The 13,412-nt window shown below is 43.6% G+C and overlaps 1 protein-coding gene across 1 annotated transcript in view; it reads right to left on the bottom strand.

The window, feature by feature from the left end:
* PTPRE (protein tyrosine phosphatase receptor type E) overlaps positions 1-13,412 on the bottom strand; it is a 189,013-nt gene that overhangs the window by 7,938 nt on the left and 167,663 nt on the right. Inside the window, exons 14-19 of the mRNA XM_066601224.1 lie at positions 8,414-8,507; positions 6,397-6,473; positions 4,054-4,188; positions 2,533-2,658; positions 1,762-1,913; positions 268-403 (exon numbers count right to left, since the gene is read on the bottom strand). Of these exons, the coding sequence (XP_066457321.1) occupies positions 268-403; positions 1,762-1,913; positions 2,533-2,658; positions 4,054-4,188; positions 6,397-6,473; positions 8,414-8,507 (720 nt within the window). The remainder of the gene's footprint in view (positions 1-267; positions 404-1,761; positions 1,914-2,532; positions 2,659-4,053; positions 4,189-6,396; positions 6,474-8,413; positions 8,508-13,412) is intronic.

The raw sequence follows: 13,412 nt of genomic DNA on the forward strand, positions 1-13,412 counted from the left end.
TAAGGAGTAAGGAAATGTTCCTGTTACTAAGGAAGCTCTGTACCCAAACGACAGAATGGGTTGTGGAGAAGCTGGAAGGGAGACCATTAGTGGCATCCACTTCAAATGTGATTTACAGTGTTAAAACAAAAGTTTTTAATGCAAGTATATTACAGGAATGATATGACTAACACAAACTATTAGATCAGCAGAAGTTGTCTGAAACGTTAGTGCTCCTTTATGGGTTACAGAGCGAATTGTATTTGCCGTTATTCGCTCTCCTCTTACCAGTGTTTGCACCATGTGCGGCCGTTGCATTCGTAAACTTTTCACAGTCTGAAAAACATCAAGTAGCCCTTCGGCTTTCACCCGCTCCAGGATATTGCTCAAGGCAATGAATGTCCCCGTTCTGCCAGCTCCAGCACTAGAAAGGAATTTAGAAATCAGACATCAAAACTGGTAAACCCGTCCACTTTCTGTGACTAATCTCCACATCTTCTATTGGCATATAAGTGACTTTAGCACATTCTTTGATCATTCATCTTTATGTGCGATATCAGCACAGAAGTCAAAAGAGGGCTTTTTTAGCCATTACCCAGATATGAAGAAAAAGGTCTGCAACCTCCCGTACATATACTGTACAAAAGTCATACTGTACAAAAGTCATAAGTAAATTTTCCATTTAAGATGAAAGCTGGGACTATAAACTTGGTTACTAGCGGTTGTAGAGAAACTACAACTGAGCAAACCCTAATGGCCAAGACGATGATTGTAGATTCACAAAACCCTGGACAGCTACAAGCTGCAGATCGCTGCCATAGTAGATCCCTGTGACATCTCACTGCAGGGAACTTCTATGATCAGGGAATCCGTAAAGTTGTTACAAGTTCTCCTGTTGCATCATCATCCGTCTACTAGTTTGTTGATTGGGCAGTTGCTATTCAACTGTCCCACAACTGCTTTATTAGAGTGAGTTGGATGACTACATTGCTGCAGCCCAAGCTTGAAAAGTTCCTGATTGGTTAGCTTCTCTTTAAATATTCCTAGCTAATGCAGCGTATTGCTGGTTATGGCGTAAGCTATGTGCATTTCAATCCAGTATTCCTTGTATGCTTTCTAGTATCTTGCTTCTAGACTCATTTGTTACTTGTCAGTCTAGTTTTGTTCCTGTGAATATTTGTAATCTATCTAGTTCTTGTTGTTTAACCTAGTTGTTGCCGTTTAATTCTCTCCCCCCATTTGTAGCTTTTTTCTTGCTTCTTAGTTCAAGTTTGTTTTTCTTATCCTTTGGTCTCAGTGCCCTCTCGTTGTGGCCAGAGTCAGTGTTTCAGATAGAGCTGCCATTAAGAATATCTTTGGGATTACTCATGGACAGCAGTGTCTGGGGATTGGGTCAGTGTCAGGGAAAAAGACTTTGGGCAATCTAGAGTTGGAGTCAGTTATTGTCATTTTGTGATGATCTGTTCTCCATCATCTGACTAGCATCACTATCATCCATTTGTGCCATCATCGGATTACCATCACCATTCTGTTCCTATCTATTATGTCAAATTCCTATTCTTGTATTTCTGTTAACTAATCGTGTTGATACATTGAACGCATGGTGCAGTTGCTGCAATACAATGGTTCTACAGCAATTTGTAGGAGTCAACGTGAAGCCCTTGGCAACCTTTATAAAATATACACCTGTAACAAACAAATTGCGGCACATAGGCAACCAATCCCCAACCTTCCCTGTGGCATATCAAGTCAATCTTTGAGAAAGGCCTAGTGTGGACTCACCTGCAATGTACAATGATGGGGTGGTTGCCCGTCTGCTGCTGCTGTTTTTGGACGGCTGCAATAAGATCAATCATCCCTTTCCCTTCTGCAGGAATTCCTATCTCAGGCCAACCATGGAAATGGAACTGCCGAACCAGTCGCGCTGGCTTCTCCTGCATACAAATATTGCAAACCTGTTACTATAGATTATGAAAGGGAATTTGGGAACACATGAGATTGTTGGGAAAAATCCCTTGAGCAATTCTAAGCACCAATCATTGGCAGCATTAATGTCAAGTTACTTCACTCCTGGCACTTGTTCCTGGCACAGAACTGCAAGATAATTTGAAGTCTCCCAAAACCAGAAAACTGAGCCGAGGTATCTAATTACATACAAGATCCGGCTGAAGATACAGTAAGAAGAAGCCCTGCATGTAGCACTTCTTCAGTCCTTAAGCTGGGCGGAAGGAGGGTGGACGGACCCAATTATAGTCAATGGGGTCCGTCCAGCGCTGTTCGGTTCCATCCAGAGATGGAGCCGTTCGTCCGCCGGGGATTTCCCCTTCCTGATCCCATAACTAAGCAGGAAAGCGGAATCCCTGCTGCAGATGTGAAACCACACATGACTACAGGATTTGTTTGTAACCTGTAACTATGTGTATGCATGGGAGCTGCAGACTTAAAACGATACGAGATTTTTAAAAATCAAGAAAAACTTTTTGCAAAGTTGCTTCATTTTTTTTTTAAACCCCAAAAGGGTCACATTTAGATAATGCAGACAAAGGATATTACCTGGCTGCTTGTAACTAGGAAGTCTCTGACACTGATTGCATCTAGTAAGCGCTCACTCTTATTCTCTATGGTTATTTCTCCGTGGGTCACAGAGCCCTCAGATGGCCAGTACTGGCAGCATTTTTCCTGATGGAGAGAAAGCAATGAGGTTACTAGTCATTTAAAGGGAAGCTCCATCTTCATTGTACACTCCTTGACAAAAAAAATAAAAAATTTAAAAAAAAAATAATTCACCAAGTAGGAGTTCTTGGATTCGGATGAAACGTTTGCTGTTATATTGCAATCACTTACATAGATCATCATTACATTCACACATCTGAAGTATAACGTTTATTGGGGGAAGACTGTACAATTCAAAGGAAGCTCTAGTACCCTGTTGGGCCACCTCCAGCCTGGATACAGGAGAAGATACGGTTGGGCATGAAGGCATAGAGGCTCTGTATGGGATCCTGCAGCAGATTTGCCCACAGGTGTTGCAACTGGGTCTGTAGTTCCTCCACATTCATAGGATACTGAAGCTGGTGTCCCATTAACAACAGATCTATCAACCAGGCAGGCAAAGGAAGTGTGGCAACCTGGTGGAGACATTCTTGGGAAACCCTTCCTGTGTGCGGCCGAGTATTAGCCTGCTGAAAAATGCCTCTTGGAACCCCCTAAGCACCTAAAAATTGTCTTGGCAGAGATAGTTCTGTAATGATGGTGCCACTTGTGTCTGGATGGTGGAGAATGAAACTATTGGATCTGCTAGTGCTTGTCGTTGGATCAAACAATCCCCTCTACTAGTGGTCTGTCTGCAGTCTGGAATCTGTTTACCACGTGTTTGTGCCCCCACTGTTCCAAATAGCTTAGTCAGACTGGCCTAGATGATGGGCAAATTGTTGAAACTACCATCCTGCTTTTCTCATTTGAATGATATGTATTCGAGAGCATCATAGAGCAGTGTCCAGTGGTCAAGAATCTCTAATCAGACCACAACTGTAATCATTTACATATCTGCCTTAAGCCCCATTTACACGCCAAGAGGATTGCTCAAAATTCATTCAAAAGATGAGAATGAAAGTTTGGGTGATTATTTTGCATAAGCTGCTATGTGGGCACTAATGCCCATTAGCAGCTTATCTTCATTTGCATGTAAATTAGCCTCCCTGTGCTGTATGCAGATAACAGTTGGTGGTCTGTTATCTGCCTACAGCTCCTGTGTTCTTCTGCAGGACTGCAGCTGAATACAATGTTATCAGCACTCCTGTGGAGAATCACAGCATGCAGTCCCTGCTATCAGCTGGCCGGCTAAAAGATGGATTTTAAACTCCACTAAAAATCATCATTCGGACGAAAAACAAACAATGGTAGCATTTATACGCAATGATTATCGCTCAAAAGACATTGCTTGAGCGAGTGATAATTGTTGCATGTAAATGGGGCTTTAGGCATAACTGCGTGCTGAAGTTGGGAAATCGTAACACACGTAAAGCATTCTCTTGCTTAATATTGGATTATTTTCCCTTTACTTTTTCACTTTACCTGCTCCCTTTCCTGCAGTTCTGTGAGAATGACAATCGTGTGGCTCTTCCACTCCCACACCATCCTCCAGAAATCCTCCACCGTATGCGGCAGTGGGCCTTGAGTTGCAATAAAATAGTCTTTTTGTCGATAGCCCTAAAAAATAGATTAAAGCAGAAAAGATTATATGCATGAACCTTATAATAAATAATTTGTGATTTAAAGGGTTTGTCTGGTTGTAAGCTATCAATGGCCTGTCTTCAGCACATGTAATCAAAAATAAACTGGCGAGGGTCCGTCGCCCAGGACTTCCCCTCTGGGGAGATGTTCACTGGGCCAATGTACTCGTGTACAGAGTTGATTTTTGCAGGAAGCAGACAGCTCCATATTTACTGCAGTGGCCAGGTTTGGTATTGAAGGTCGAGTCCCCATTAAAATGGATCTTGGCTTGCAATACTAAGCCTTGCCACTGTGGTAAAAACAGAGCCGTCTGCTTTCTACCACATTTCCCAGAAAATAAGACACGGTCATTAATTTTTGCCCCAAAAGAGGCACAGTGTCTTATTTTCAGGAGGGGGCTTATAATCACCTGGCCTGCGGCGTCCCAGTCCCTCACGCTGGTCCCCGGCACTGGGGCAGGCTGCAGTGTCCTCTGCACTGACAACTTTCTTTTTTGGGATGGGACTTTGAATACTCCGCCTCCAGCAAAGTGAGTGCTGTGATTGGATCGAGTGCCAGCCAAATCAGAGCCGGCGTTCGATGAACCAATCACAGCCAGTGATGTCATTCACTGAATGATCGAGTTCTGACTCCGATTGGCTGGCGCTTGATTCTATCACAGCACTCGCTTTGCTGGATGCAGGGTAGTCAAAGCCCCATCAGCAGAAAGAAAGTAATAGGTCAGCGCAGAGGACCAGAGCGAGGGACTCAGACGCTGCTGGCCAGGCAAGTATTGAAGTTTGATCACCCCCCCCTCCCCATGTAGTTTAGGTAGGGCCAATTTTTTGGGGAGGGCTTATATTTCAAGCACACTGGCCTGGCCAACAGCTGATATTAATGACTTATCCGAAGGCCATTAACCCCTTAGTGACGGCGCTATCACCTTTCTACGTCCTGCTGTTACAGGACGTGTATGGAGGGAGATAGCACCGCTATCTCCCTCCATACAGCGCGGGCATCAGCTATTTATTACAGCTGACACCGACGGGCAATAGCATTTAAATCCTGCGAACGATGCTCGGGGGTACCGTACGCCTCCCCCCCCCACGGTGAGATCAGGGGAGCCGTGCAGGTGTCATGGCAGCTGGGGGCCTTTAGAAAGGCCCCAGGGCTGCCTTAGCAGATTACCTATTAAGCCATCCCCGTGGGGTGGCTTGATGGACTGCCTGTGAAAAAGCAGTATGACGTAATGTTATAGCATTACGTCATACTGCAGGAGCGATCAAAGCATCACATGTTAAAGACTGAAAGAAAGTGTAAAAAAAAAAAACCGAACAATTAAGTTTTAGTAAAAAAAGAAAAGTAATAAAACTTCAAAAAAAAAACAAAACACCCTTTTGCCATATTTGCAATAAAAACAAAAATCAAAATAAACCAAAAATAAGTGTTTGGTATCGCTGCGTCCATAAAAGTCCGATCTATCAAAGTAATGTATTATTTACCCCGCACGGTGAGCGTGGTCCAAAAAAAATAAATAAATAAAGAACGCCCAAAATGCACTTTTTTGGTCACCCTATCTCTGAGAAAAATGTAATAAAAGGCGATCAAAAAGTCAACTGTATGCGAAAATGGTACCAATGGAAACATCCAGGACGTAAAGCACAAAATGAGCCCTCACACAACTACGTAGCCAAAAAAATTTAAGTTATTGTGCGCAGAAAATGGACACAAAATAATTTTAAAAAATTAAATGTTAAAAAAAAATAAATAAAAAAAAGTACTACAGCAAAAAAAATTAAAAAAAAACTATATAAGTTTGGTATCGTAGTAATTGTACTGACCCATGGAATAAAAATATCAGGTCATTTTTGTTGCAGTTTGTGCGCCGTAGAAACAGGACTCACCGAAAGATTGTGAAATGTCGTTTTTTTCATTTCTCTCCACTTATAATTTACTGGAAAACTTTAAAAAAATTCTATGGTACAATAAATACCGTAGTGCCATTGAAAAATACAACTCCTCCCGCAAAAAACAAGCCCTCATACAGACACGTCGATAGATAAAGGAAGTACGATTTTTTAAAAAGGGAGTAGGATAAAACAAAAATGGAAAAAAGCTCTGTCACTAAGGGGTTAATATTGTAATCCCCCCCCAAAACCTTTAAAGATGTCAGTGCATTATACAAGCTTACACTATAGTACGTACATCAATAAAGGAAGCGTTGATATAGTCCGTGTATTCTTCTCCTCTCTTCATGGACAGAATCACGCGGTTGAAGTCATCTGATTAAATAAATATACAAGAATTAAAGCAACAGAGAATTATATAAAGTACTGCCAGATTACAACATTTTATCATTAAGGAATAGGATGACGTAATACCGCCCTTATGCCCTTCATTGTACAGTGCTTTAAAGGGGTTCTGCAGGACTTTTACTATTGATGAGCCATCTTCAGATTAAGTATTCAATAGTTGATTGATAGCGGTCTGCCCATCAGGATGTGGACAGTGCTGGAACCATATAGTGCTGTCGACATTGCAACAGCCCGCTTTGGTACTGCAGGCACAGCTCTCATTGAAGTTAATGGGAGCTGTGCCTGCAGTACCAACCTGGGCCACTGCAATACAAACAGCACTATCTTCTTCCAGCAATGTCCATACTGACACTGGTGTTGTAATCAGCTGATCAGTAGGTATCCTGAGTGGCAGATACCCAAACAACTTTTGATTCTTAAGATAGGTCATCAATAGTAAAAGTCCTGGACAACCCCTTTTATGCAACTGTGACCATCATGGTGACTCCCTTCACAGAGGGTCTGAGCCAGTGATAGCAAGCCCACCAGAGGAAGTCCTTGTGACGGCACATCCTCCATCATGGTGAGTAGATGGCACCTTTGCAATTATCTTCTATTTTTGAACATATTTACAGACTTTCTGCCCTAAATGATGCACTTGAATGTAGATGGAGGCTTGTTCAGCTCCCTTTCCATGGCACAAGTATACTACTGAACAGCGCATCGCTGTTTACACAAAAGATCATTTTTGGTGCCGCATTAAAAAAAATTAAAAAAAAAAAGTATGACTACTAACGTCTCAATGCAAAAACTGGAACAGGGCACCCACCATGTGCCGTTTATAAGACTGCCGTCTTATGTCGCACATGTGCCTTTGGGTGTAAGTCTGATTGCCATTTTTGAAACCCATTTAGCTACTCCACCAAATATTACTTCTGACTGCAACTGCTCAACACAGCACTCTGATCCATTTAGACAAGGCACCAATATTAAAGGGGATGTACTATTGGATGATCAATGTGAGTCTCACTGCTGAGACCACTACAGATTCTGAGAACAGCGGTCCCGTGTCTCCCGTCTTCCTCACTCTGGGCTTACTGCACCCACCGCTTTGAGGAGACGTCTGAATGATGCTCTGATTGCGCAGTTGCTCCACTCACTGGGACTGCCAATAGCGCCAATTGGCACACACTTGGGTATTTTTGTTGACCCCATTGATGTGAATTGAGCGCCGATTGCTCATGTTCGCTCAGCGCTCCATTCGTTCTGATGTCACTGAGGGGATAACTTGTGATCCCGGTACAACCCCTTTAATGTAAATGACCGCTGAGCAACATTTAACTTTTTCTTCTGGGGGAGGAAACAACATAATTGATAATGGGTCAGCATCCTGGACCATCGGAAGTGATCCCCATAGGATTATGGTCATCCCAACTGGACACCAATTTAAGAGGTAGGGTTTTTGCAAATGTATTTCCTGCCGAAAGTTGGGGAAGATTTCCCTTCCCCTGGATCACCAGGTCAAGTTTAACTTAAGTTTTCTCCCTGTCTTGGTAGAAGGTTGTGTAGTGTTAATGGTGGATCTTGAACCTATAGTTTGGATCATACGTTCCTCAATATGTTAATTGATTTCATAATTTTAGGTTTCAAATGGTCACAGCCAAAATCTGTGTCCTCCATCATGCTCATCATTAGGTCGTTGGCGGCACCACCACTCTCATACAGTCTCTGAGCCCAGGACAAAAAGTTGACTCCACCAAAAACCAGAAAGGCCATTACTTTCAGTTTAACTATTCCTGTCATATAATCTGATATTCCACATATAAACCTTTTAAAATATAATCTTGCGCCTAAATTAACACCCTACTTCAGAAAAATTGCACTACACGGTGAAGATGTTCTGTTGACGCAATTACATTGGAACTTACATGGGATAATCTGGATGACTCGGGCTTTCTTCATGTTGGCCGGCAGGTTCCCCGTCCTCATGTTCTCTTTCATTATCCGGACATTTGTTAGTTTCTGCAAGTAAAGTAAAAAGAAAATCAATGTACAGTTGGAAGAAAAAGTAAGTGAACCCTTTGGAGCTCCCCGAATATGTGCATTGAGAAATGTGTTCTGATTGTTATCTCAGTCATATATAGACAAACAGTGTAACCAATTTTAGGATTGGTTGGATGGCCAATTGTTGGGTCCCCTACCAATCAAGAATGGAGGTCCGGTCGCTCCCTGAGTGAATGGAGCGGAAGTCATACAGGTGTGCCGCTGCTCTATTCACTTCAATGACAGCACTGGAAATGGCCATAGTGCTTAAAAACTCAGTAACCTACGGTGCTGTCATTGAAGTGAATGAGGCGGCGGCATACATGCACAAACTCAACTCTATTCACTTGAAGACCAACTGGATCCCCGTTCTTTGGATCGGTGGGGGTCCCGGTGCTCGAACCCCCAAAGTTATTCCTTATCCTGAGGATAGCAAATAACTAACTCAGCACAACCCCTTTAATGACTTCAAAAGCAAATTGGCAAAGGGTGTTTTAATGAAGGAGAGGAGATTGGAAATGCAGATTTCATGGGTGCTTTGCCCATTAAACAAAGGCACACAAAGCCTGGTAACTGCCAAATCTGTTCTCCTCAAGGAACATTGAGACACAGTTCACACTAACCAAAGCAGGGAATTAATATCCTAAACCCAGTAAAAAAAAAAAAAAAAAAAATTATATATATATATATATATATATATATATATATATATATATATATATATATATATATATATATATATATATATATATATATATATATATATATATCTGAGCAATTAAAAATCACTCAAGAGTTTGGCATGATGGCTAGTACCATCTTCCCAACATCTATTATTGCCAGTCCACAAGTGGCTACCTCAGAGCTATCCCTATTATTGGATGTGACATTGTATTATGTGTATAGTATGAAGCTTTACTGTACGTAATGTTCATTTTACATTTTCTAGCCCGTTGAATGTTAGCATGTCTGGTTGACATCTATTTTTCTCTTGCGCCTTTACAGTTGGTCTTATGGTATACTATATGGTCTTGCTGTATACATTTTTTTTTTTAAGTCTTTTATGGTTTCAATTTATTATTTCACTATTTGGTAATTCGTGGATGTGTAACAACATGTATGGGTATGATGGGTTCCCCCACAAAAGGAAATGTTATGTTCATGAATGTTTTTTTATTACATAACAGACTGATGTTGCCAAGTTTCAAGTAAAGACTGTTTTGAGCAAGAATGCTGCCTCACTTTGCCATCGCCTAACAAAGATACACTGTATGATAAATACAACTTTATTGAATTTCCGGCCAGTGACCCTGACCGTCTGGTGTATAATGATGAGGTCCCTAAAGCTCCTGAGGTTTTATAGATTTAGGTTTCCCGTCTATACAGGGTTCTTACAAATGATCTTCCCAACTTGAAACCCTCGCAACTCCTGTTTAAGGACACACAGATTTTAAAAAGGTGTGGCTTGACAGGCAATCTTAGGTGGCAACCCTGGGGGCTTTCAGAAGGCCCTCGGCTGCCATGACAACTGTACGGCACCCTGTGATCTCATTGTGTGGGGCTGTTCAGGACCTCCAAACATCAATCGAGCATTTAGAGGGTTTGCAAAAATGTGTCGGCTGTAAGGCTACTGGTATATCTTGTCACCAGAAGACTAGGTGGAGACATGGGTTGGAGTCCGGAGTTAGAAGTTAGGGCTAGGTGATGGCCAGAGCTGGGGATTGGCTGGCGCACACACACCTCTCCAGACTGTTCGTAGCCCGACTCCCTGCTCCGAGCATCCATGTCCCCCCCGCCGTCAAACAGCAGCAGGCGGCCCTGCTGTAACAGTGATCAATGGGGTCCCTGCTGCTGCTGAGACACTGACAGGGGAGGAGGGAGTATTCAGCTGCTGCCGAGAGGCTGAGAAACACACACAGGGCATCCCCCCGTGACATGGCCCTGGCAGCTCACGTGCCCTCTGACTTCCAGCTGCCGAGCCGGCGGGGAGAAGCTGCGGTGAGCACCGCTACAGTGGGGAGGAGAGTGTCGGCAGTGGGGTGTGCACCATGGAGAGAGACACCGGCATCATGGAGGATCACAGCGGGAATCAAAAGCGACAGCAGTAGGTGGGCAGAGCTGTTAGCGCGTTACCGCAGCGGGGAGGACAGTGACAGCCCGGTCGGCTGCAGCACAGAAGCGGAGCGCAGACGAAGTTGGAAGCCGAGGGGGGCGTTAACAGGGCAGTAATGAGGTTACCCGTCACTGTGCAGGTCTCCACCCATATTTCTGGTGGAGACAAGATACACCAGTACTGGCAGTAACTGTAGTGTACAGAAGTTGATGTGCACATGTGTTCTGAAGTTTCTGGATGGTCTATGTTGTGTTGTATTGTATTTCTGTGTTTTCCCACTGTCTGTGTACGAATATGATGTGTATTACACTTTTGCAGCACTAAATAAGTTACAGTCTGGGTTATAAAATAGATAAATCTTGGTATTTGTATAGCGCCAACTTATTCCGCAGCGCTTTCAGGTATTATGTCTGGAAAAGTATATTTGTATGTCATGTGACCTTGTTTTATATATGTGGATGCAAGGTGCTTGAAGGTTGTTGAGTTTAGTTTGTGGAGAGAGGAGTCAGTAGCTAGTGAGAGTTTGAGAATGAGCTAGGACTGGGCCTGTACTCAGATGCCTTTAGTCTAAGTATAAGAAGAGATACCCCATTAATGCCATGAACCCCTTCTTCTCCTTCCCCCTCTTTTGATGGAGTACAAGTGTAGTTTGCCCGCCGTGTGGTGTGAGGTGAAAAGGTTGCAAAGTTCCGTGAGAGTGGACCAGTAGAGTGTTGGTGGACTTTCTCAAGAGTCGGTGTCCGGGACCAGGGAACCACAGATAACTAGGTCTTTGTAAGTCACCCTGTTTCTCCCCTGTTGCTTCATGTGTTCTGAACACTCACTATTTTTGCCGATGAATGTAAAGAAGATGTTGTGAATTGTTATTTCAAGTTTCTCAGTAAACGGCTTTACCGACCTTCCTGGTTTGGCCTTCTGAATTCTACCCAGTGTGTGGACTCTTATTTATTCCCCGGAGAGATCACTGTGGAGGAAGGAACGGTGGTGTCACGAGTGACAAGGACTCAGGTAATCCACTTGTGGGTTTCCTTATTTAATATTGCCTGCCCACACCCCTTGGGCGTGTCCCTGGGTGGGAGACAGTAGAGCCACCGTGACAAGTGAACTACTCTACCCACGCTGTCTCCTAGGTTGGGGCCCGCTCCTCAGATGCTGCATAAGAAACTGCATTGTATGAAGCAGGTTCACGACTCGATTCCCCTCCATACAAACCCCGAACCTTCAAGAAGTAAATGTACATCCTGGAGTGTTAAAGGGTTAAATCTCAGATTTTTTTTCTAACTCTTAACCCTTTCCAATCCACTGTCTGACGTCTGAAGACATTCTGATTGAAGGCTGTACAGCTCCGATGTTGGAAGACTCCCGGCAGGGTATTCTTACTGTATATTACTGGCTGCTCTGTTGTCGGGGGCCTCGCCAGCATGCCCCATACTGCAGTACTGGCTCTAGCCAGCAGATGGCGCCATTCTATAATGGCAGAAAGAGAAAGCCACCTAGGAAACCCTGAATCCAAAATTGGATTGCAAAGGGTTAAGCTACCATTAGAGATGAGCGTACTCTGTTTGGGGTTTTTTTTCACTCGAGCACCGCTTTTTCCGAGTAACTGGTCGGGCTGACCATTTGCTTTAGTCCCCCATGGTACTTAAACTTCAGTATCACAGTGTATTGTTATAGCTTAATATGGTTAAATACATGGCAGCCTTCACTAGGCCCAGGGCTACTATGGCAATCATTGGCACCCCACAAATCGCATTGTAAATTGTAGACCCCTCTCCCTCTCCCCCCCCCACCCCCTTCAACAGATAGACCGCTTACACAGTCAGTCCTGACCTCTAACTGCTCTGATCAGAGTCAGCTCTTTAAAACTGCTAGTCCCTGTTGGCTCACCTCCTCCTGAGCCCGCTTCATACACAACCTGCTCCTCTGAGATGTATATACACATCACAGAGGGAAAGTGGTGAAGATAGTTGTACAGGATTAGAAGATGGCTGCCTTTGTTTGTGAAACAGCGCCACACTTGCTCCCAGCTTGTGTGAGGTGCTGCATCTTAATTCATTTTAATGGTAGCAGGGTTATAGTTGTAATACCCACCCCCTGCAACCATATAATAATATGCTGTTGAAGATTTTGCATCGAGGATCAGGAACTTCTGGCTACGTGTCTTTAAGTTGGGATGTGTCTGGTATACGTAAAATACATGTGACCCCCACCCCCCCCATACAATTTCAATATGAAGTGACTGTATTATGAAGACATTTTACCGTCCGTACCCAACTAAGAACACCCCTATAATACAATCTTCTAAGTTTTATCGTCATGGAAACAAGTTTACCGTCACGACAGAGCTGCCCACACTTCGCACATTCTCCGTGAGCTCTGCGCCCGCCCACGGTCTCACATTTTCACGCTCAGTATTATACAGCTGGCACAATGCTCCTCTTTACAATGTGGCGGAGCCGCTTCCAGTTGGCATCGGCTGAACCTTTATTGGCCGGAGTCTACATAAAACTTAGTGCACACAATGGAAAAATACCTGGCAACCCTGTGAGGTCACATGATACAGTAATACTATGGAAGTCAACGCAACTGGATGCAGATGGCATGAAATATGGGCATCAATATCTACATGTATACAGTGTCTTGGTGCAGAGTAGATATGATGACTGCACCCCTTGTCGTATGCTAAGGATTGTACAGTAACCGTTAAAGGGATGGTCTGATCGGGACAACCCCGTTCCATATACCCCATTTAGACTCTGTGCCAGCCTTAG

This window comes from Eleutherodactylus coqui, chromosome 4, assembly GCF_035609145.1.
Source record: "Eleutherodactylus coqui strain aEleCoq1 chromosome 4, aEleCoq1.hap1, whole genome shotgun sequence".
Taxonomy (NCBI): domain Eukaryota; kingdom Metazoa; phylum Chordata; class Amphibia; order Anura; family Eleutherodactylidae; genus Eleutherodactylus; species Eleutherodactylus coqui.